A 24,618-nucleotide genomic window follows, 5' to 3' on the forward strand; every position below is an offset into this window, starting at 1 on the left:
CCTCAGCCCTTTTGAAATCACTGGACTATTGGTCCTTGCCAGAAAACCAGCCGATTTAAATGAACTTGTGACAAGAAGAGTGGTCAAATATTCAGCTATAATTGTGCCAGAAAGTTGATGGTGTCTACCAAGAAGGGACATGTAACCAAATATTAGTTTGGATGTATATATGTGAGACTGTATATGTACGTTTGTGGATCTGAAAAAAATGAAGACACAGATGGTGAAGCAGGTGATGAATGATAAATGGAAAAACAACTCTCAGTATTGAGAAAGCTAAAATTAGCTAAAAATCAGGAGAATACAGGCTAAGAGAAAATACAATAGCCTGGGTTACCAACAGTTACTTGATTTATTTCCCTCTTTCAGAGTATTGGTTAGAACACAAAAAATGAAGGCCCTTTTTTTTAACCTCAGGGACATTTGAGGTCCTAATAACCTCAAACTGCAGCTTGCAGCTATTTAGCATCAACTTAAGAGTATAAAATGGCTTTTATGATCAGCCACGACATTAAAACCACTGACAGGTGAGATGGATAACGCTGAACATCTCATTATAATGCAGTGTTCCCTCCAAAGAGGATGGTGCTCCCTTCTATGCGTCAAAAAGTACTTGGGAGTAGTTCAGGGAACAAAGTGCACAAACCACTGACCTGACCTCCAACTTCCCAGACTCCAACCTGACCAAGCAGCCATGAGATCTGACCCCACATTTCACAGAGACCACTGGAAACCCTCTGGACCTGCTGCCAATATCCTGGTGCCAGACACCACAGGACACCCCCAGAGGTCCTGTATCCACGCCCTGGCAGGTCCGATAGCCGTTTTATTATTTCGTTTTTAATGGTGTGGCTGATCGGTGTGTATTCTTGGCTTCTATTAAATCCTCATCCTGGAACAACAACCAAGCAAGCTGATGAGTGCTGGTATGTAAAGAGCTGTTGGGGGAGATAGTTTACACTGCTAAAAGGATAACAGATACTATGATCATAGATAAAAGGACTAAGTTTCGGGTGCTTAAACTCCTCTCAGGGTACAGTGATACTCTAAGATGATGCTATTGGCTCCCTGGGACTTATCAGTAGCTTCTAGAGTACTACCGGGAAGTCAGCTCCAAGTGTCCAAGTGCTTAAAAATATGTTAAGAAGCCTAATAAATATGGCCTATCAGAAAACTATTATGGTTCATATATATATATATGTGTATATATATGTATATATATTCTATGCTAAGACCAACTATTACAGTCTTTATTAATTCACTAATCAGATAAGAATTTGTAAAAGTAGTCTGCTGAGTTTGTAAATTTTCTATAAAATAGGTTTTAAATTGTCCCAATTATTTGTTCTTTCATGAATCATAAAGGACTTAGAGTGAGTGAAAGGTGATTCAATTGTAAAATGAATCATTTATACGTGATGTTGTAATAATAGCTACCACATGTATCTAATCAGGCCATTTAGTGACTGAAATACACTGTAGGGCACACAGGTGTAACAACTCTATGACAGAACCCGAGGCAGATATTTCGGGTTTACCATCTAAGAGTCTCTCTTTGTCTCTGTAACACAGAGACAAGTGGAACAGATAATATCATATAACAATAATCAATACCAATATAATCATCCCAGCTTTTGACCAGAACTACAGACAATAACTGCAGTCAACCTCTGACTGCAGTTATTGTCTGTAGTTCTGGAGACATATTTATTTGACCTTATGATATAAACGCTCGTCTTCATCTTTAGCTAGCATAACTACCACAAGCCCAAAACAGATTAATCCTTGCTAAAGGAGCCTGCTAACCACAGGTGCTCACAGATTGACTGGATGAAACTGTATAAAAAAAAAAACAACCACACTGTTGAATGAACAATTTGCAGAATTCTTCATCTAACACTCATTTCCAACTGACCAGCTTCTAGATGTGTCACATACACATATATATGGCAGTAGTCATATTTACAGTATAGAAGCTGTAACAGTGTTTCAGTACTTTACAAAAACATGCACATACTACTACTACTACTACTACTACTACAGAACGTCATCTTTCGTGCACTCGGCAAAGTCACTGGCAGCACTGCATCCTTTCGCTCCTGGCTATGTTTGCTAAGAACTAATTTAAAATGCTCATTCACCGATACTCTCTGATAAACTAACTGTTGCACTGTTGACCGTCAGAAAGTACAAGTAATGTATGGAAACATGCCTTTTTCAATCACAACTTTCCAAGAGGTGCCTTTTCTTCCACATTTTTTGCACTTAACACTCAGTTCATAAGGAAAATAAAGCTGGACTTTTAGGATTTAATGTAACACATCAGACGTACATTCTGTATGAGGGGTCATCTGATACTCTGGGATTTTGTCCCAACTGTCCCATTCCAAGTTACTTCTTTGATGGGGCTTAACCACATCGCCAGAAATTTGTATTTTATGGTAAATAGCAGCTCAAAGTTTTTATGTTGGATTGCCACTTTCAGCTGCAGGTGCCACAGCTTGTGCTGTGGAGCACTGGTCACTTCAGCCATTTGGTCCCCAGCAGAAGACTGGGCTGTTTGTAGCTGCCATCTCTGGTGCCAGACAGGCAGAGCAGCCCAAACTCAAGTGCCAGCAGGAACCAGCAGCTGCTGGCCGGCAGGCAACCTGTTCAAAGTTGTTTGTTTTAATGGGGCTGTTGGTGCTAAGTCCAGCTGACCGCATCAAGTTGAGTAAGAGGAACTGCTAATGTAGTTCCAGGGTCCTGGAGGGTAAAAACACAGACTAGTGGCATCAGTGTACACTATTAGACATTAGCAAACATGAGCATCTGAGCCATGCTTGACTTGGAATAAATATGTGTCAGTACTTTAAACCAGCAGTTTGAATAGCATTCCCATTCAGCTTTTTGGTAAATGACCCTCTAGGGGACTGTAATTTATGAATCATTTGTATGACCTTTTGTATTTTGTATATATTAGGAAGGAGTATGAAAAATGTTAGAGTTCACTTTAAATGTTGTTTGTTTTTAGACAACTCATTAATCATTACTAACACTGAGTGTACCATTGTAAATGTGCTGTGGTTAGCTCAGCAGCCTAAAGAAGTAGCAAAGTGACTTCTGGCGCTTGCGTTTTCCTTTTAATTCCTGTATTTGACAAAACAAAACCATTAAAGTGACTTAGCTGGTGCAGCCCTCCCCCGAACTGACCGCGTCAATTGTCGTCATGTCAGTACTGACTTTCAAGGTGAAACAAACATCTGAGCACTTATCCAGCAGCACTCAAAACAGTAGAGACATATTGTACCTCAGACAGGCAGAGAACAGCAACTATGTACCTGAGTTTAGGTGAAAGCAAACAAGTACTACATCATGACATTTTTAAAGTGATGCATTTAGTGTTATAAACAAATAGAAATTTAAAAAGCTGATTAAGAATAATTAAATAAAATCTATATGTAGAGTTTCCATTTTATAAATCACTTTTTGGGGGGAAGAGTCATTCTAGTGTCTCACTTTGCACAGTTCAATTTTAGTCCCCACCTAAATTTCTGGATCTAAAATTAAAGGACTGAAAGTGGGAAATTTAAATATTTGGCTGTGCCAATTATACAGGGTGCGGTTTCTGGGTTTTTTTTCCCAGAACAAGCTTTTTTCTTTGTTTATCTTTATGTCCATTATTTGCATCTCTGTATTTTATGGCTTTTTAGCCCATCAAGCAGCAGCAGGAGGTCTGATTGGCCTGCTGCTTTTTGGCAGGAGTCTGGTCCTGTCAGCACACTGGTGAATTATTATTCAAATTGCTCTAAAATGCTATGAAGGGGTTGTTCTCAGTCCCTCTGTTTTAATTTATGCACATACCTTTTTCAATTTGAAATGTCCTTCTGTCTTTTGCAGGCGAGTAAAGTAAAACCAGAGTAAAACACAATTACTGGACGATTCAGCAAAGCCAGGACTTATTTTGAAATACATAGTTTAACACTTAAAATATGAAACCAGCAAGAATAAGAATAATCATTATCATGTTTTCTTTTGCATGAATTTTTTTGTTCTTTATTATTAAAAATATTACCTCTGTATTGTTTATGCTATGATCTTTTTTCTTTTTTTTTTTGAAGTTATCTAAGTACTGTGGTTAGTTGAGCTCAAAGAAGTAGTAAACTGACTTCTGGTGCTTTTACTTTCCTTTTAATTCCTGTATTGGTAAATAAAATGTCCTTACAGTGAGTTAGCTGGTGCAACCCTCCCTCTGATGACTCTTATTTTAATTACTCCTATTGTCGTCACATCAGTGCTGACTTTCAAGGTGAAAACAAGAGTCTGAGCACTTATCCAGCAGCACTGAGCAGAATAGTTCATCATTTTTACTAAAAAATAATCTTCGTTTAGTTTATATTCATGTTTTATGCTCCTTTTTTTTGGAATAACTTAAGTCCTTCACCAGATTTGCAGAGTTGGGAGGTACACTTAACCTAATGCAAAGTGCTGCTGCTGTATAAACAAAAGAAAAACAATTGTTTGGCTACATTATAGTCACTGTAAGTAGATACTGTATCATATAAGCAGACATTAAGAAGAAAGGAAGCATTTCTCTGATTAATTTCTCCATTACATCATATGTATGTCCTTCATCAACCCTATGACGAATAGGGCTGTTTCCGATTACCACGTCAGTTAGGATGGAAATTTCCCTCAGAAGTCTAAATCAAGCTTCAGACTGACTTCAGAGGGTCAGAGTGTTTGGAACAGTTTTGCATAACAAACTGTGTAAAATATACATATAAATGCATATTTTGTTGTGAGGAGGGAGAAATAAAACACTTTAACAGCCTGGCCAGAAATCACACAGCATTCCTGTTCTACATGTTCCCTTTTTTTAAATCAGTCTGTACGTGCCGTTTAGCAATTGTAATGGCACTGAGTGTAACGCTTTCTATGTTTTAATCGTGTTTTGAGACACTTTATTCTAGTCACCGTCTTCACCAGTTACTCATGTGCCAGCCCGTTGTCACACTTTTATTCAAATAATTGCAGTGATGGGCTGCAGCTTTGAAGTCCATGTTGCTGGTTGGAAACTGATGACTTCCACTCAACGCATTTCCATTCCACTTTCATGTTGTCAAGTTGAATTTTTAGGGGGGCAGCTACCATTTTTATTGCAAATGGTAGCGGCCTTGGGGGTGGGGTAAATTCAGGCAAGGCAGCGGATAAAATGCCTGACATCACGAGGGCTTAATTGATGCCATTAACATATGAACAGAGGCAAAACAAAGAATTCACTCAGGCTTTGGGTGACATTTCCACATTCATAGCATGGCTTGTGTTTAGCTGCAGCTTGATTTATGCTGTCAGTCTGTCATAATCGCTAAGCCATTACAGGTATTAGGGCTGCGTGCTCTCACAAAGCAGCATGTCGCTTTGTGTTTCCCCTGGGAATCTGCTTTTATTATCTGATAAATAGAGAGATGTTGGAACAAGATACTTATCTACGGAGTGTTTTGAGTCCTTTAATGGGATGTCAAAGATTTTTAACACATGCATCTGTTCATATTGACAAATTGTACAAAGGATGTAGATAAGTCCAAGTGAAAAGTGTCCTTTGTAAGCTGGAAAAATCTCTTTGTGCATTTAAGAATCAACCAGTACAATAGCAGTGCACATAAGCAGCTGATGAAGTCACGCTGCTCTGTTGCCCCCCTGTGGAGGCTTGTACAACATACACATAAAAAGAAAAATATTTAAGCATTTCACATTCAGACAATTGGTTCTAATTTATATAAGTCATTACCTCTTTTGATTAATTACCTCAAATCTTTATTCTATCGCCAGATATGAAGCGTCCAAAAACCAGTGACTGGATGGAGAGCAGCCCTCCTCCGAAGAGCCAGGAGGGACAGGAGGAGGAAGAAGAGGAAGAAGACGAAGAAGAGAGGAGGATGGGGGCTGGGCTCAAGGCCAAACGGGAGCGGCGACAGGGCAGCGGCAGTGCCACTGTGTGTCAGGTGTGCAACATACAGCTGAACTCCAGTGCCCAGGCACAGATCCACTACAGAGGGAAGACTCATCAGAGAAGACTCCGTCGACTGGCAAAAGCTGTCAGTGCAGGTAGGAAAGATTCAAGACTCGAAGAAAACACTGACATGTCCTTTTTGAGGCCATTACAGAATATCTAAATTTCACATTTGAAAAGCAAATATCTACCCAGCTCGGTATTTGAATGGTAAATTGTAAGAGCCCAGCCTTTTCAGTTTAAAAGTTAGCTCAGACTTTTATACATCAGCATTTCAGTGTTTAGCTTCAAAATGGGCTCATGCAGCTCACACAGGTTGTCTCCACAGCAATAGACCACAACAGAGATTCTAACTTTGTCATAGCAGGAAAGCCACAGGTTCGGCTAATGAAATGAATGATGACTTTATTACATTTAATGGTCCCAGCAAGCCATGCCAGTGGGACATCATGCAGAAAACCACAGCCCTGGAACTGGAGCACCTAAATAGGACAGAGCCATCAACAGTTTCAGTTACACTTGAGGGTTTGGTTTTTTTTCAATGACAGGTTGAAATGTGCTTTATTTTTTTATTTATTTTAAAAAAGGGTAATTTCACAATTGTGAGAAAGTGACTGAAAATTTTGATTAAAGAGGATTATAATAATGGATTGCATTTATATAGCGCTTTTTGAGAACCTCAAAGCGCTTTACAATTCCACTATTCATTCACTCTCACACACTGGTGGAGGCAAGCTACAGTTGTAGCCACAGCTGCCCTGGGGCAGACTGACAGAAGCGAGGCTGTCATATCGCGCCATCAGCCCCTCTGGGCAACACCAGTAGGCGGTAGGTGAAGTGTCTTGCCCAAGGACACAGCGACCAAAACTGTCCAAGCTGGGGCTCGAACCGGCAACCTTCCGATTACAAGACAAACTGCCAACTCTTGAGCCACGCTCGCCCTTAGCGCCCTTAGGATTAGCATGTAGACTCTGCAAAACTATGAAAAACTGAGTGAAAATCTCATATCTTCCACCTGCATACAAACTCTTTTAAATCTATTACACTTTAATCACCAACTGTTAAACAAAAACAGTAAAAAAAAATATTTTTTTAATCAATTTTTACTGCAAGGCTGTTGTATTTCCAGTGATTCTTTTCTTTCAATCAGATCTCCCAGTGTAGTGTGTCTGGCTAACAGAAAAGAAGATACGGCTTCATTTCTGAGTCTTATGCATTGTTTTTCTTTGACAAGTATCTGCTAACACGATACTGTTGCATCTCCTGGCATAATAAGTTTGATATAGTTTTCTTTCTTTTGCAGTTCATTGCTAATTATGAGGTTTCGAGCTACTCGGATGTTCAGCATCTTTCCCATAAAAGTTGCTCTGTTTGGTGCTTTGTGGTTAATGTTCACATCTGCAAACCATGAGGTGCTTTGCATTGAGAAATATATTTATTATTCCAGTGGAGCTCCCCACCATTTCCAAGTATTTTCTCCACACCTGTTTTGATGAAAGGCCATTAATCACCTTCACTCACCAACACCTGTGTCACTCTGCTGCGCTGACCAGCTTGATCAATCAGTACTCAGCCTCTAATGAACAACTGGCCAATAAAATGACGCTTTTATATGTTGATTTATGAGACTCGTTCTGGCTGGTGGCATGTCACACACATTTAACTGTACCAGTCTAATACAGAATATTAAATTTAAAAAAATTATATCCATTGTTCCATCAGAACAGTATTGACTTTTTCTATATCAGATAATAGCCTCTGCAGGTCATCATTCATACTTAAGAGTGTGTGACTGATCCAGTGCAAAAGGTGATTATGAAACATTTCTTGGCCTCTTCTATTTTCTGTAATTTCTTTTTCTTTACTTTCCAGTGTCCAGAAACAAACTTTTATTTCCTGATTCACTCAGGAATCAGTTAAACCTCCAACTTGGTTGCCTAACAGCCTCTGACGTGACTTGTATGATAAGGACTTGGGACAAGTGCCTTTCCTCAGTGTTTGTCTTCTGCTCCCAGAGTTGACCAACACTGTGTAATATTAGCTTAAAAACTGAGTGCACTAATCATTAATGTCAACAAATGACTGGTTCAGAACACACAGGCTGCACATAAGGACAATAAACAATGAGATGTTGTGACTTTAGGTATATCTTTTGTAGGGACAACTGCAGCAAGAACATAAACTAAGGTTAGCCAGCTTGCTGCTAAGCTAGGTATCAAGCATCTTATCTAGCAATTTTCATTACTAGCAAAGTCAGTTTTATTAAAGGCCCCAGTCTCACAGACCTAGAGACTGGTTAGTGATCATCCGTAAAAGTGTTTATTCCAGGACTGGCCTGCAAATCATTTTTGGAAGTTGCTGGGCACCTTCTAAAAGCTAAAAACCGTGCAGTTGTTTGCTATGTTTTCTGATGGAAAAAAACACTTGCAAACAACTCACAAGGTGGCAGTGAAAGTGTGAAGAGTACGATGCAAACCAGCAACAGAGACTGTCAACTTTCAAAGTAAAAGTTGAAACTTTGAAAAAGTTGGGCATGTTGGTTACAATGGGAAGGCACAACTTTTACTGTGAAGACAAATATTTCCCATTTCCAGTTTATGTGACACTTTTTCCAGACAACCAGAGGTTGCCAGGATATTGCCAGTCATAGTATGCATTTGTGACTGAGGCCTAAAAAAGCCCAACTGGCCAAGCAGCTATCAGGGGGAAATGGACTTAATGTCAGCAGGGCGTTCAGTTCATTAAATTATCGTTTATTTTTTGGAATCAGATCTGATTCTGAGCTCTCTTTCTTCTGACTAATGTTGCCTAATGCTCACCCTCCTGCTAACACTGAAGAACTGCAACTCAATTCATTCATTCAACATCATCTTACTTGCTAAGGTTTAGCTACACAACGTGTATCTGGTGAAGTGGTTGCTTTGTTGGATTATCAAACAGGGATGTCTGTCTGGCCAAAACTTATGAAGGATTCAAATTTGGCCCAGTGGATAGTTTTGCACAGTGTAGAATTTTTGGGATTTGCAGATTAAAGATACGTTTAACTTTGGTGCTGACTCACTGATATTGTTTACTAGGACAGATGATGAATGCTGAGTCATTATTGGTAAATGTTTTGTGCTTTTCCTGTAAAGATAAATCAACTATTTTAAAACGTGAACAAGAGGCTTGTTTGCGGTGCACTATTAGATGTGGTTTGTCGTTTTGTCACAACCATCTCATCCACTAATTGATGGATAAGGAGAGTTACTCATCAGTCCCTCCGGGTAGAGGCCCTCTCGATTTTTCACAAGGGGCACAGGCTGATTTCACACCTGCCATGTTTGAACGACTTAAATGAACCCCACAGCATCTGACCTCATTTTGTTTGAGCTGCTGTGAATTGAGCAGTAAACAGCGAACAGTTTCTCCACCTAAAATTATTTATGAAACTGTTTATTTAGGACAAATCTGCAGGATCTTTTAGTGGTTTAAGTTGAACTTAAACCATTAAAAGATCCTGCAGATTAAAAATATAGCAGTTAATGTGTTCCATTGCCAATTTTCCCTCAGATAATTGATATTGTATGGTCAATAAAATGTCTGAAAACAATTAAAAAATGCAATCTGTATTCAAAAGGCAACGTCTCCAACTGCTTTGCAATGTCCAGTGAACCAAGTTATATTTAATGTATCCTCAGAAGACAAGGAAAAGCTAAATATGTTTGTATTTAAAATGCTAAAAGCAAAATATATGAACAATAACGAACACAAATCTATCATAAGAATAGTTGATATTCTGTGGATGAAACAACTGATCATTGGAGTTTTACTATAAAATAAATGTGGCACATGCACATACCTTAAAAATAATAGCAAAAAAGAATAGTGAAAAATTAGTGAACCAATAAAAATTCAACCCCATAAAGGGATTTGTATGATCTCGCTCACACACCTGTGTCAGGAAGCCATTCTCTCTGTTGCCTTTCCCGCAGAAAAGAGGAGAAAAAGAGGATGGGTCTGAGTCAATTAAGGTGACTGTTACTATAATTCGGTCTGCACTGCAATGAAACCAACCTAATAATACCCGTTCCCTTCCCGCAGCTGAACTGTCTTTGCCTTTATTTAGCTTCATGAAGCGATTTGCTCAAATGAAAAGAGATTTTAATAGGGTGTTTCTCACTGGGGGCCGTTTGAAAAGGGAACAGAGCAAAGCACTTTCCACTTGCTACACTCCACACTGAACTACAGGACAACAGTGGACTCGTTTCAATTCAAGGTTATCGTTTTAGGATTTCCGATATAACGTGTGTGCTGGTGAGATATAAGTCCCTTCAGACAAGCTCATTATGTTAATCTGACAGCAATTTACATGTCGGCCTCAAGCAAAAATATGCACAATGGTCAGTTCGAGACGTTGTGACAGTCTTACCAGGTCAGGTTAAATGTGAAAGAAGAGAAAACTGTGGACATCTTGTGCTATTAGTTATTACTTCTTATGCATCATATCTGTTAAATACACCAACACAACTGAGGAAAGGCGCTGCAGAGCATTGATCTTGTTATATCAGATCTGTCTGTCGCCCCACCACGATGTTGCCATAAAGGACCAAGGGCGTTCGGTTTCTGTTTGCATATTTTCAAGCCAGCTGTGGGGACGAATCAGCAAAGGTTCCCCAAAACACTTTAAATGCAGCATGTGAATCCTGACTTTACAGGGATTGTGCACTGTTGGATATTTAAAGAAAAAAAACCATGCAGCATAGACAGAACATCCTGAAATTGAATAGAAAATTGATTTGTACATTTAAGATGTGGAAGGAAGCATTTCTGCTACAAAGGTTTGTCTGTGTTTAGAGGTAAATGGTACAAAACAGCATTCATACTGCTCTTTAAAATTTTGACATGAATTATTCTGCTTTATTGCTTTCACACACAGCTCACAGAGTTTGGTGCTTGATCACTTTGGTTGTTCAAAAAGTTTCTCCCATTTTCTCCCCACTGTCATTTTTTGTCATTTTATCTTTGTTGAGAAAAACAAGAATAAACTGAACATAGTTTGAATTCGTTTATCTGCCTCATGTTTATAGTTGCAGATGGAGGCAGGAATGGTCAGGTACAGACCAAAACAACCACACTGAGACCCTTTGACTTTGTTTATGATGACAACTTGATTCAACCCTGATCTGAATCAACTATGTGGTGTTTCTGGAATATTGTAGCATACCAAACTGTAGCCACTAGCAGCTGTTAGGAGTAAACGCTCCATTTTATCCACTAGACTGGAGCACAGCACCTTCTTCTTGTATTTACTTTTGTTGTCCCACCTCTGAGACATGATTTACAATGATGCATTTTGGTTCTGCTGTTTGGAGTTTTCTCTGTTAAAAGAAACCAAACCACAGGAAGAAGCTACAAGTTTATAATTTCAACAACTGATTTGGGCTGGATTAAATGAACTCTAGTCCTGAAAACAAACCCAAAAGACACCTTAAGTCAGAAATCTAAAATGAAAAACACATTAAAAAATGTATGTGCACTGGCACATATATTACCTGTATATAAATGTCACTTCTGTGTGTAAGCCAAATTACACCTTTTGCTAAAAAGTTACCGTTTCAAACTGTACATGGATTTCTAGTCTTCTTTATTAAAAATCTTTTCAAGTATATGTGTTTAAAGCAAAGAAAAATGATTTTCAGAGTTTTTCAGAGACGTGACCTCCAACATTTCCTGCACCGTTTATAACAATTTAGCCAGTGAAAGGAAAGATGAAGCTTTTTGTCTTCCATGAGCAAAATTTCCCCTCACTAATGGAAAATCTCTAATTTTCTCGGACGGGGCTCCACTGGGGATTGACTTGGCTTAATACTTTTCTGAAGGTTGAATTATTCCTGTTATTGTATACCAACATACGTTAGAGACACCGTCACAATAAATACAGGGAGTATCGTCTACATTTTCTACACACAGTCTGCTGAAACAAGCTTTATCACCTGCAGTTTTTCACGGTTTGACCTCATTTCTTACAAAAGAGGCTGCTGAGCAAATGCAGCCATTTTTTTCAGATGTCACTTGATCTGTCATAAGCTACTATTCGCCACGCTGTGAAAGCCTGGACAGGCAGCAGGGGAGGGGGGCATTTTGGCTTGGTTTTTGACTCTGTGTCTGGCAGATGAAGCATCACAACCCTCAGGGACTGATAGTGTTAGAGGAGACACCTGTTTTACAGTATTCCCAATAGCTTTGAGGTTCCAAACCCGAATAAAACAAGTGAGTAGTTTCCTGTTAGATATTCTAGATGGTAGTAGATTGGTGTATTTGCGAATGCATGAGTCATTTTTCTGCATGTGTTGAATAGTCAGTGAATATATCTGAATAAATGAAATTCAATATAAGGCATGCTGAATTTGTGTTATTTGAACAACTGTCACTATTTCAGATAGCTTGGATTGATAAATAAATATAAGCTAGTAATTAAATGGTATTATAGAAATTACAACCTGTGTATGTGGTGAGCTTTGATGTTTTGTAAACCTTTTGTTTCTCTCTCCTGCTTCCCCCAAAACCCTTTCCAAGTCTATGATTTCCATAAGTAACATGGCATGTCAGTCACACACACTGAGACCATAAATAGAGGCATGCACAGCCAATGTTCAGTAGGTCCATGGCGAGCTGAAAGCATAATGCGCGTAGCCGACATACGATCATTGTGCTCAAGGCCCTCTCCCTGCACTTTCATTTGAATGCTGCAGCCTTAAATCAAGTGTAAAACTGTCAGGATTTGTCAGTGTTGTGCTTCCACGCCGCACTTATTTGAGTGGACAAGGAGCCAGCAAGGAGCACACGGGGCAGACACAAGCTCTGTGTGTGTGGTTGTAATACTCATGTTGTGGGGACATAGATCTGTTCACACACTCACATTGTGATGACCCAGAGACAAAAAGCAGGACATCGTAATGTTTTCATTAACCTGAAGGCTGAAGATTTGATTCAAAGCTAGATATAGTTTTGGGTAGCAAGTAGTGGTTATGGTCAGGTTTAGAGTAAGTCTATAGGACATGAATGCAAGCCACTGAGGTGATAGAAGTGTGTGTGTGTGTGTGTGTGTGTGTGTGTGTGTGTGTGTGTGTGTGTGTGTGTGTGTGTGTGTGTGTGTGTGTGTGTGTGTGTGTGTGTGTGTTAACACTTGTGTAACACTGGAGGCCACAGTTTCAGGCTAGAGACTGTGAGAATAATTGTGTTTATCTGAAGTGATTGTGGTGACTGCTGAATGAATAACAATGCAGTGTGTACAAGCCATTGTGTTGCTTCTGCAAACATTCAGTGGAGTCAGATTTTCACTGAAACGACGTCCCTCTGTCCAACTTAAATCACTCAGCGGCCAAACTTAAGGCTAATGCATACTCTCTAAAGAGGGATTAATATTTAAAATCACAGTAAAACATCCCAGCAACATGGATAGTCCTTACAGCCTATTGAAAGCTGTTATAGGTACCTAGAGTGGGATGGAATTTGCAGTGCCATATTCAAAGGTGCTGTTACAAGTATTTTTTCATTTATTGCTGCAGAGGTACTATATAGGTTGGTGTAGTAAAAGTTGCAATATCATTAAGAGATGTAATGAAAGAAAAGGCACTTGAGGACAAGTTCAAGTAGAGACAGGACGTATTATGCAGACATAAACAGACTTTAGAAGTGTGAAATAGAATAGGAGATAAAAATAAGCTCAGCTAGACGAAAGGCAGATTTAACCGGAGAACGAAAACTACTATTCACCAGTGTCGACAGTGGTAACACCAAGATTGGGCTGTGGCTGATACAGCGCAACTCAAAAGAACCATTTGAGGTAAATATCGCATAGAAAGCATATAAAGTGCTTCATTCAAGCTATAAGAATCGCAGCGGAGCATGACAGAGCAGCGCTGGATTCAGCTCTGCTCTACAGTGTGTCAATAGAGTAATCATCAGAAGATTAGGCAGGAAAATTAGCCAGCTATTCGTTGAGCAATAATCTATCCCACCTGCTCATTAAAATAAACACTGAATCTCAAATAGTTTAAATCAGCGCTGAGTGGGGAAAGAGCTGCACCATCAATATGCTAAGTGAGCATCTCGACTTCTCAAGCAGAGTTTTAAGTCGTTTTGGAAAACTGGGGTGTTTTTTGTAATGGATCAAAATATGCAAATGAATTATACCTTTGCATAATTATATTGAAATACAGTACATTTGCATGGCTACAATTTATTATCCCTCATATCGTCATTTACCCCGTCTCAATTTTCTGAAGAAATTTGCATTAACTCATGCTTAATTTTTTTCTGTCTTTCAAATTAATAACTTTATTTGTAAAGCAGTTAAACATGGCTTTGCTCAGTTCGCCAGGGTGTTCGCTGCAATAGTATTTGTTATGGTGAGTCAAACGAAGTAGCATGTGGTGGCTAATGTTAGCAAATGTTGATGTGTCGATTTTAGATGAGATTCGATTTTTAGATTTGACTGCGGAGCTGTTTGTGTAGTGTTGTGAAGCAGCGTCCTGTCACACACACTAGTGCAGGGATGTCAACTCATACAGCCTACCTTTATCTTAAGTGTGACCAACCAACTCCTCTTTCTGTCAGTGTAAAAAAAACAAAAAACTTCACATTTACTCCATGAGATATTTTAATGTAAGAAAAGAAGTGTCATTTCAGCAGGACGTCACAGTTTTTGTACATTATAAAAACAAATGCTGCTGTAGTAAATTAAAGAAACCCGTCAGCATGACTCTTTGGGCTCAAGTTGTAAGAAATAAATGTGTAAAATTACAGAAAAAGCTCTGGCTTGTGGTTGTGCTTATTATAAAACCGAATATTTTTGTTAATTCACAGAAACCTCCCTTTTTTTCTTTTGCTCTGAAATCAATGTAAAAATGAGAAATTTATTAGAGTTTACAGTATTTACTATCTATTCAACAGTGAAAATAAAACGACAGCAACTTTTCTGTCATCACTTAATTACATTGGTTTAGTCTGAGTGGCTATGGGGGAGGTCTGTATCATTAGGAAAAGCTGCAAACTTGTTCAAATGCAGTTGAAAGTCCAAAGTATATGTCGTCCTTCATATTTTTCAAAGGAGTCCAACGGCCCAGATTGGTGTTTTTGCTGGGTCGATTTTGGTCCTCAGGCTTTATGTTTGACAACCCTGCTCTAGCGCAACGTTATAGTATCAGATGCAGTAGATACATGTGTAAAAGCTGATTAAGAACACTTAAAAAAAAAAAAAAGTAGAAAATTGTAACACAAGGTGGTTTGAATACTGAAGCATGTTTGAGCTGAGCTTGGCTGTTTAATTATGATTGCGATCATATCAGTCATGCCTTAGTAGCGGTGAAAAAATAATGAGTTTGTGCTGCGTGAGTGACTCTGTGTTTAATTGAATCCTCTCCACGTACAACCTCTTGGAAATGTAAAGCTAGAGTGAAGGACTAATTTACTCTGATAAACCGGACTGCACTCTGCACATAAACACTGTATCATCTGGATATGGATGCACATTTTTAAAATATTTTACCCACAATGGTAACTTACGAACAACATAGCAGGGCTGCATTTTAAGCAGACTGAAAAGGACCAATGATAAATGACGCCTATTGTTGTCAAGTAATGCCAGGAAGGAAACTGCCTTTGAGTGCCCTTAAGGGAGCATGCAGGTGTGAACCTTGAATAGAAAACGCTGCTGAGAAGAAGAAGAAGAACCAAGGAAAGGGGGGAGATGTGGGAAGTTCATGTTGTTTACAGCCAGTCCTCTCCCAGCTCCCCCATCTCTCTCTCTCTCCCCTCTTTCGCTCTCCCTTACATACTCATACTGGTAGAAGAATACACACTTGCTCTTCAGACACTCTCAGCCTCCTTTCTTTCTCCTCCGCTCCTCAATCTGCCTCGCTTCTGTCTCTCCTTTCGTCTCATAAAGGGCAGCGATCAGCAGAGCATGACACTTTTAATTGAAGCACACATGTGCCGTGCTTTCGCTGCGGCACTTTGGATCATAGCCAAAACGTGTCACTGACTGAGAAAGGATCGTCACAATCAAAGTGGAGAGAAGAAAGATACAGTAGTGAGACAGAGAAAATTATCTGCGACTTTGTTGGGGTTTTTTTTTTTCTTGGGACAACTTCTGTGATGGGAGATCAGCCAGCAGGAGAAGCCTGAATCAAGAGCAGAAGAAAGTGGCAAACAGAGGAAGCTTAAAACACGTGGAGATGCTGTTAGGTAAGGCTGTTACTTTTAAGATTCGTGCCAATACTGCTAATTTGTGGGAAAGTAGCTGAGGACTTATCTTTTTTTTTTTATGTGATGTTTTTTTGTGCCTCCATTTGCCTAAATGCATGCGAGCGCTCTGCTGTCAATGTGTGTTTTACAACAATGACTTCACATCACAGCTCAAGGGCAGGCTCGGTCTCCTGCCTACCATCTGCCCTCATTCAGTTCCTCTGCATCCAAAATGAGTCCCCGGCCTGTTTGTTTTCATAATTGACCCCTTTTGATGGAGCCAAGTGTGGAGTTCAGACCAATACAAACCTGCCGTTCCCAGATGTGTCAAGTCATTTTAAAGCCACACAAGAACATTGCTGATATCACGGTGCAGATTGCTGGCAATTATGTCTTTGCGTCCCCAGGGAAATATGCCCAGATTAGCTTGCATAATTGGAGCCTGTTAAAGATAAAGGCAGTGTGGGGATTTTTAGTCATTTGTGTTTGGGTTTTTTTTGTTTAGATAAGGCATCAAATTTATTGCATTTAAAGTATTTGAATTCAGGATCTGTTTGGTGCGATGTTAAAGTCCATCTGATTTACCATCTGATTTTTAAGTAGGCAGAGGAACTTACCTTCTCACGTTTTACTTGACCTCTAAATAAATGTGTTTATTTTTTTAATCTACCTTAGAGTTTATTATTTCAGTTAAAACCAAATTGATTTGCAAGTCTGTCTGCGACACGAGGCTCACTCATTCGTGGGTTTCCCCGCAGCACAGAATGCCAACACAGTCCTTCACAAACTGTTTATTTTAACGCACACACTTGCAACACATTCACAGAGCTGCCACTTTACAAGCCCAGCTCTGCACAAGCTTTCTTAGCAGTCCCCTTTCTCCATGCTGAATTCTCCCTTTGCCGTGTTGTGCACTCCTGTTACTGTCCCCCCACACCCCAGCATTCTGCTAAAATAAAGAGAGAGGAAGTGATTAGCCCATGCACAACAGGTGCACCATTCACCCCAATTGACAATGCCCTCTGAGCCATCCAGCTCCACCTCTTCCATCTGTACCCCTTACTACTTTTCTCTTGGTTATTTCTGGGCAGTTTGAGGTAGTTTACACTATTTTCTCACAAGTAACATAACTCATTTCCTGCTTTTTTGTGTTTATAATAGCTTTCTTATCAGGATGAGACATAATTCTTTAGCCAATAGAATTACCAGGAAGGCTACGTTTAAAATGATGTCTATCCACGTATTTTGGAATTTCTGCAGCTTATGGATACACACAACTCCGTGGATGAAAATGCAGAGCATGTCTATGTGGCTGCTTTAGGCTCTTTCTCCTTTAAACAGCAGATTAAGGAGATCAAAGGGAAACAGCTGAAGAGACGATAACTATGAGAGTTTTGCCTGGTGGCCATACTGCATCTGTTCTTGCCTCTCCACCACTTGTCAAAAGCTCAGATTTGAGCGTGCAGTGACATCCTGTATGTGTAAATCTGATCTCTGTGCACCATTACGTCAGTCTGATACAAAATCCTAGAATAAAATTTTTGAATTTTTCTCAGCTTTCAATTTTATGATTATTATTTTTCTCTGAGAGTAGTAGAATATATATAGAATATAAAATAATCATTTTATCATTGCAATAAGAACTTATGTAATAAATATACAAATGCAATGAGTAAAAAAATTAAACTTTTTACCTTTTAAATAAAGGTGATGGAAAAAATAACATAGTGTGAGCTCAATAGCTAATATGTACAATTCAATATTTGGTTATTTAGTGCACATCATATCATAAATGCTAAACTGAACAATATTTTCACACATTCAGATTTTATTGATATCCCTTAGGCAGGATTGACATACTCTATATGGACAGAAGTACTGGGCCACTTACAGATTACAACTGCAGGAACTGTTAAGTCCAGGCGCACAATTTTATGTTGATGTAAATACCAGAGTGGGTTTCCTGTGGTTTCTAAACAATAGTTTAGTCATAATACCACTTAGAGTTGATTGTGGAATATCTAAGAGGGAAGAAATTTCATGATCTCACTTGTTGCAGCTGTGGCATCTGTTACAGTACCGCAGATCAGTGAGATCTTTACAGAAGTGTTTACAAAGGCAGATTTCATGGCTAGCTTCTTTATTTTATACAACTGTGGTAATGTGGCTGAAAACACCTGAATTAAATGGGTAAGTTATGACCTATATAGTCTACTTATGGTATCACCCTGCAACAATCCAGTGCAATAACGCTGGTCCTTGTGTCATACCATATAATGCAGTTGTTCACATACTACTTGTAGTAGAAAACATAAGACAATCAACTAATGAGCTGGTCATGCAATAAAAAGGCTGATAAATCTTTGGTAGAATTAGGGGTGCACATTGCACATACCAGTTTATACTATTGCACTGCCAGAAAGTAGTCCTGTGGCAGTGAAACTATTGTATTATTAGGTTTGTCCCCTACATAAAGTGTCGGAACACAATAATCAAAGTGAGAAAAGAGTCCCTGTGGTGTTTAGTCTGCACCTGAGAGCAATGACTGTTTTGCTGCATGTGCTGAAAAGTTTCTTGAGCATCTTCCCATTAGACTCACCTCCACCAGCTCCCAGAACAGAACTTGGGATCCTAATCAGTTTAAGTCTGGGGTTAGCTGCCTTTACCCTGCTGATGCAACACAAAAAGACCACACTCACAACCCCACTGCGTCACATGCTGTTGAAGGACCTTTATCAGTAAATGGAGTCGATTCTGCTTCTTTTTGAATCAGTGTCTGTCTCCAAGTACGTCTCCTCCCAGCTTAACTTTATACAGCCAACAATTGCTGTGTCTTCACAGAATTACTGCAAATATAACAGCCGTGATCATTCCTTGATGCTCGACACACACACAGTGAAAAGGAAGGGTGTTAAAGCAGGCTCCTGCGGTGCTGCTCACTGTGCTGTCAGAAGGGCACCTCTGCAGCCGGACGTACTGTGCTCTACCCTCAAGGAAATTTGGAATCAAGGCTAAAAGTATAGCACCCACCTTCATGTCTGAGCTTTATAAGAAGTCAGATGGTATTTGAAGTATTGTAGAAGTTGCAAAATTTGACACTCGGAGTATTGCCTGCCACACGTTTTTGTTTTTAATGTACTCTTAATTTGTTCTGTTATTGTATATTTTACACATGTTGATATGGGATATTGTATTTGTTTTAAATGTTATATACTTATGTGGCATGTGTATTTTGACTTTTGTCGCCATGATGCCAGGTCTCTCTTGGAAATGAGATTTTTAATCTCAATGAGATTTTTTACCTGGATAAATAAAGGACTAATAAATTCAGATGGTGAATGATGCAAACCGCAGGGGTTCAGCCATAGCCTTGTAGTCATAGAGGGTGGAGAGATTCTTTAATTCTTTAAGCCCGGTTAGTTCTGATATTTTATTATTATCTCATTTAAAATGGTTAAATATGTTTATTAATAAAGTTTTTTATGTGTAGAGTAGTTTGGCTACAAGCTACCATGATGCAAATTGGACTGCTCTATGTCTGCACAGCTAAAGAAGTTTCTCACTTCACTTTTCCTTTTAATCACTGGAACAGAGAAATTCCCATTCATGCAAATTAAGCGTGATTTTACGACGCATCATATTAGCTACGAGACATTAATCTGTGTTCTGTGTGGGTGGCGAGATTCAAAATAAGCTAGTCAGTGTTTCTTTATGTTACAGGAAAAAGTTTCTCAGTATGTTTGCAAAGCTCGGTGTTCATGAGTCAGTTTAAAGGGATCATTAATTTTCCTGTTGGGGGACATATTCAGAATCCAGCAGTGATAATGACCTATTATTATAATCGAAGGGTAATGAGTATGGAACAGTAAGGTTTTAACTGCAGTATAGATTGTCTTAGAGAACAAATTTAATTAGTCTACTGTACTGACATTATACCTTTTGCCATTGAGAGCATTTTAATTTGCTGTAGCTGATTCACAGCAATATGTGAAGCACTGTTTAGAGCATAAACAGCTTGATTTTTATATTTTGATTTCTTTGATTTTACTTTTGTGTGTGAAAAAACTCTGCCAAATCATATGTAGCACATGAAAGCAGTTTTAGACATGGTCAGGATGGTGTGCTGAAGTTCAAACTGGCATAATTTGGCATGGTTGTGGGTGCCACACAGGCTGGTTTGAGTGTCTCAGTATCTGTTGATCTACTGGGATGTCCCTACACAAACGTCTCTCAGGTACAGAGGCTGCTCTAAGAGAAAATATCCATTGAGCTGTGGTTCTCTGGGTAAAAATGCCTTGTCAGAGGTCAGAGGACAATGGCCAGACTACTTGAGCTGATAAAAGGGCAGCCTTAACTTGAAGAACCACTCGTTACAACCCAGGTGTACAGAAGAGCATCTCTGAATGCACAACACGTTGAACGTTGAGGCAGATGAGCTACAGCAACAGAAGAAGAGCACATCTGTGCCACTCCTGTCAGCTGAGAACAGTAAACCGAGGCTATAATTCACATGGGCTCACCAAAATTGGAAAGTAGAAGATTTTAGAAACACTGCCTTGTCTGAGTGTTGACTTCTGTTGCGTTATTCAGATGGTAGTGTCACAATTGGGCATTAACAAGAAAGGATTTGATCCTTCCTGCTTTGTATCAACAGTTCAGGGTGGTGGTGTTGTGATGATGTGGAGGATATTTTCTTTAGGACACCTGTCACTATTCTTCTTCGTTTTCTTTTGCCTGACCTTGTTTGAGTCAGTTAAATTTGGTTCAAGAGGAATACAGCGTAGTATTCATCCTAATGTTTTCAGGGTTAAATTGGAATCTGTGTGTTACGCAGAATAAAAACACGTGTTCTGCTTTAGTAACAGTGCATGCGTATTATTTCGCATGTGGTCACACTGGACCTGTTTTTCTGTTGTTACTAAAGAATCTTGCCACATAAATGTGGCAGGTTGTCTAAATCTGTGTCAACTTCTGCATGCGTGTACATTTCACGTTTTGGAGGGGCAAAGCATGAAATGGACACGGTGGATCGGCGTGTTTATTACACGCTTTGTCGTGATACTGGGTTAGCTAAATCACAGGCTGGTGCAGTAAAAAAAACAAAAAACTGGCACGCATCACAGTGACTGACAGCCCCAATCAGTCATTGTGGTTTGCTGACAGTGTGAGTTTGATTAGCCAGACTGGTAATGATTGCAGGAGTGCAGACACTCACATGTTCACTTGTGAAAGCATTGCACTGTTTCCTTCACCAAATCTAATGTAAATCAAAAGATTAGCAATTAAAACTTTATATTAAGTCTTGTGAGGACCTTTTTTAAGTATAGTTCTTGATTCTTGGAGCATTCAGTCTCCCAGACCTATTGTACAGTCGGTGGGGTGTTGTAAAAGGCATGTTGTGAGGTTGAATGATGGCTGATTTTAAATTGTAGGTCTCTCTCTGGATATATAATTTTGTAACTGATCACATCAGTAAAATGTGAGTGAGACACTTTATGTTTGAATGATTATCTATGAGGGCTGATTAATGTTAATTTGATAGGCTATATGTACAAATCTGTATTAAGCATCTTGATAATGGCACAATTATTATAGATGCATTGGGGAAAAGCATTTAAATGATGATGAATTACACATTAATTTCCTCCTTCATATCATATTGGACTTTTAGCTGTACATGAAGAAGCTTAGGGTGACTCACATCCTGCATCATCAGGAGGGCAATTTTTTCCAGATGTATCCTGGGAATGGAGCTGCATGCCAAGACCAACTACATTAAGGCATTTTAATGGCTTAGGCACATGCCACGGATTTCTGTCATATTCTGGATTTGCCAAAAAGTCATGCACCCTTAGGATATCTGCTTCTGCAACCAGGCTGTGAGAAGGGGACGTGTGCGACACACATCACAGGACTCCTGAAGGCCTTCTACTGCATTACATCACCTGCTGCGTGACTCCTGTGATTCAAGTAAAATCATATTTTTTAATTTTTTCAAATAATTACCTTCAGATTAAAAGTGACATTTAAATCCCATAGTGTGTGTGTGTGTGTGTGTGTGTGTGTCATCAGAAATAGCATGAGAGTGACGCAGGAACTGTTTTCTAACCGTCGGCTACCAATACATCAGAGAGGCTTGAGAGTGATTAATCGTGTTCTTTTGATTTGAGCCTATTCTTGTGTAATCTAAGGAACATTTTTTATTGCTGTCAGCTTTATTGAAAATTCACTGGAACCGATTACTGCTTACCTACGTAATTTTTATTGGAACTACACCAACTACAGATTACTGGTTACTGCCCGTCTTCAGACAGTCAACAGACAAAACATGACAGCGATTCCTGGGTTTTCCATTTTATTTTTTTATCTGCATTTATTGGGTTATATTTAAATAGAAGTATTTACAAAATGTGGATTTTTTTTTTTTGTGAAAAATGAGTGAAATTTAATGAGTTCCACATTTTGGTTATACTGCCCCTATGAACAGAAACAGGTTATCTGAGGGTGTCTGGTACTGTCTGACATGACATAATTGGTAGTGTAACAGCTGGGCCTACTCCAAACAAGGACCCATGGGTTGGTGAATAAACATATAACTAATTGGTGAAGGGGAACAGGTGTGAAAGGCACCACAGGTGAAACGGATCAGGCAGTAAGCAGTTAACAAGAGAAACCTCCAAAGCAAGTAAAACTAACAACAATCGACAAGAGCCAAAGATTACAAAATTTATCAGGAATTAACCAAAACAAAACAGCAATCCAGTAATTATGTTTGTTTTGTTTTGTTCCTTTAGCCAGTTTTAGTTTCCCTTTATTAGCAGGGGTGGGACATCAGTGTTCCCTACTGATCGTTTATTGGCATGCAACACTAAGTTGAACTCAGTTCTGCTCAATATTCATTTTATCTATTTATAAACTGCTACTGGTAAGAACTGACATTTCTATTTTGTCCAATTTCAGCCCAGCCTTTCCAAGCATGCATTTAGCATTTAGCTTGAACAAATCACTCCCTGTCATACACGCTTTCATTCAGCGCATCGCAGCCAACTCCTCCATAATCTCAAACTCTTTCGCTATCCCACTTAAAGAGATTAGTAACTGGGGTGTGTCATGCACATCACAGCTTTCATCCAGGAACATATCCCCAAATGCTTCTTTTCTTTCAGGGCAGAGTCCAGCAAGCACCGTTTGATAAACTCCAGAGAAATGCTTACTGTTTTTTGTGATTTTTGTGGGAAATAACAAATCTGGTCTTTACTGTGTTTTACTGTGTCTTGGATGTGTAAAGCTTGAAAAAGTCTTTGTTGTTTTGCACCGTTGTTAGCAAAGATTCAGATGTCCCACTCTGCATCAGTCAAATTCTTGTGTTACTGTGCGTGTTTAGTTTCATAAAAGCGATTCAAATTGTAATCCTTAAATGCAGCATTCTGCTCTTTAAAAACTATGCGCACCACTTTACCTGTGACCAGTAAATGAATGAAATTTGTGATTTCCCATTGACGCACAGGCCAGTTGTGAACAACCAATGGGCTACTGTGGCTCCAAGTCTGTTATAGAGAGTAGACACGCACCAGGAGCAGGGGCAAGGTGGACACACCAGAAATGGTCTCAGTGGGACTCAAACTTAGGCCCCCCTGCCGTAACCATAGTGGTCCCCAACCCCTGGTCCACGGACCCATGCCGCTCTGTGAGTCGTTTGGTACCGGGCTGCGAAAGTTGAGGCTCAGGTGTGAAATTTTTGGTTTTCAGGGTTTTTATCGTTAACTCTGTTTCCCTGGGTCTTTTCCCGTGTTGTAGTTGTGTGTCTTATTTTGAAAGAAATATTTAAGCGTTACCATAGCAACCAGAGAGCATTAAGAGGCAGAGAGGAGGGTGTTACTCTTAATGTTGTTGGTGCATTTCAGGAGGACGCTGCTAATAAAGTTAAACAATTACACAGTGAATTTGCGTTTATTATTATATTTACAAAATACCACAGTTTTTGTCTTGGTTGTATCATTTTATTTTTTGCATTTATCCACGACACCATAAAGGCCTGTCAGTGAAAATATTATTTGACATTAAACCGGTCTGTGGCGCAAAAAAGGTTGGGGACCGCTGCCGTCGCCTTTTGGTTTCCTACTCCTGTTTTTGCTCAGGCCGTGTGCTGGTGCTATTGGTGTACATTCATGTTTACGTGGGTGGTATGTTCACATGCACCCGATATTTTTATTTAATTTTTTTTTTCCCCAGCAGAACATTGGGTTATTTACTTCACCAAACGATGGGTCTAATTTTGTTGCTGATTTGCATAATTTGATATTTGTTGTAGCTTGAAAATATTAATGAAATTCTGAATGCAATATTTAAAATTTAAGGCCTTTTTTAATTTAATTTGTGGTGGATATTCATGCTCC

The 24,618-nt window shown here is 39.2% G+C and overlaps 1 protein-coding gene across 2 annotated transcripts in view; it reads left to right on the plus strand.

Moving 5' to 3' along the window:
* LOC146381565 (zinc finger protein 385B-like) overlaps positions 1-24,618 on the plus strand; it is a 75,208-nt gene that overhangs the window by 25,093 nt on the left and 25,497 nt on the right. The window contains exon 2 of one of the 2 annotated variants that reach the window (XM_084937631.1): positions 5,812-6,087. In XM_084937631.1, the coding sequence (XP_084793757.1) occupies positions 5,812-6,087 (276 nt within the window). Of the gene's footprint in view, positions 1-5,811; positions 6,088-15,775; positions 16,223-24,618 lie in introns of those variants that run through there. The other variant, XM_084937632.1, reaches the window with a different exon arrangement.

This window comes from Perissodus microlepis, chromosome 8 (assembly GCF_051167445.1).
Source record: "Perissodus microlepis isolate ML-2025 ecotype Zambia chromosome 8, ASM5116744v1, whole genome shotgun sequence".
NCBI lineage: Eukaryota > Metazoa > Chordata > Actinopteri > Cichliformes > Cichlidae > Perissodus > Perissodus microlepis.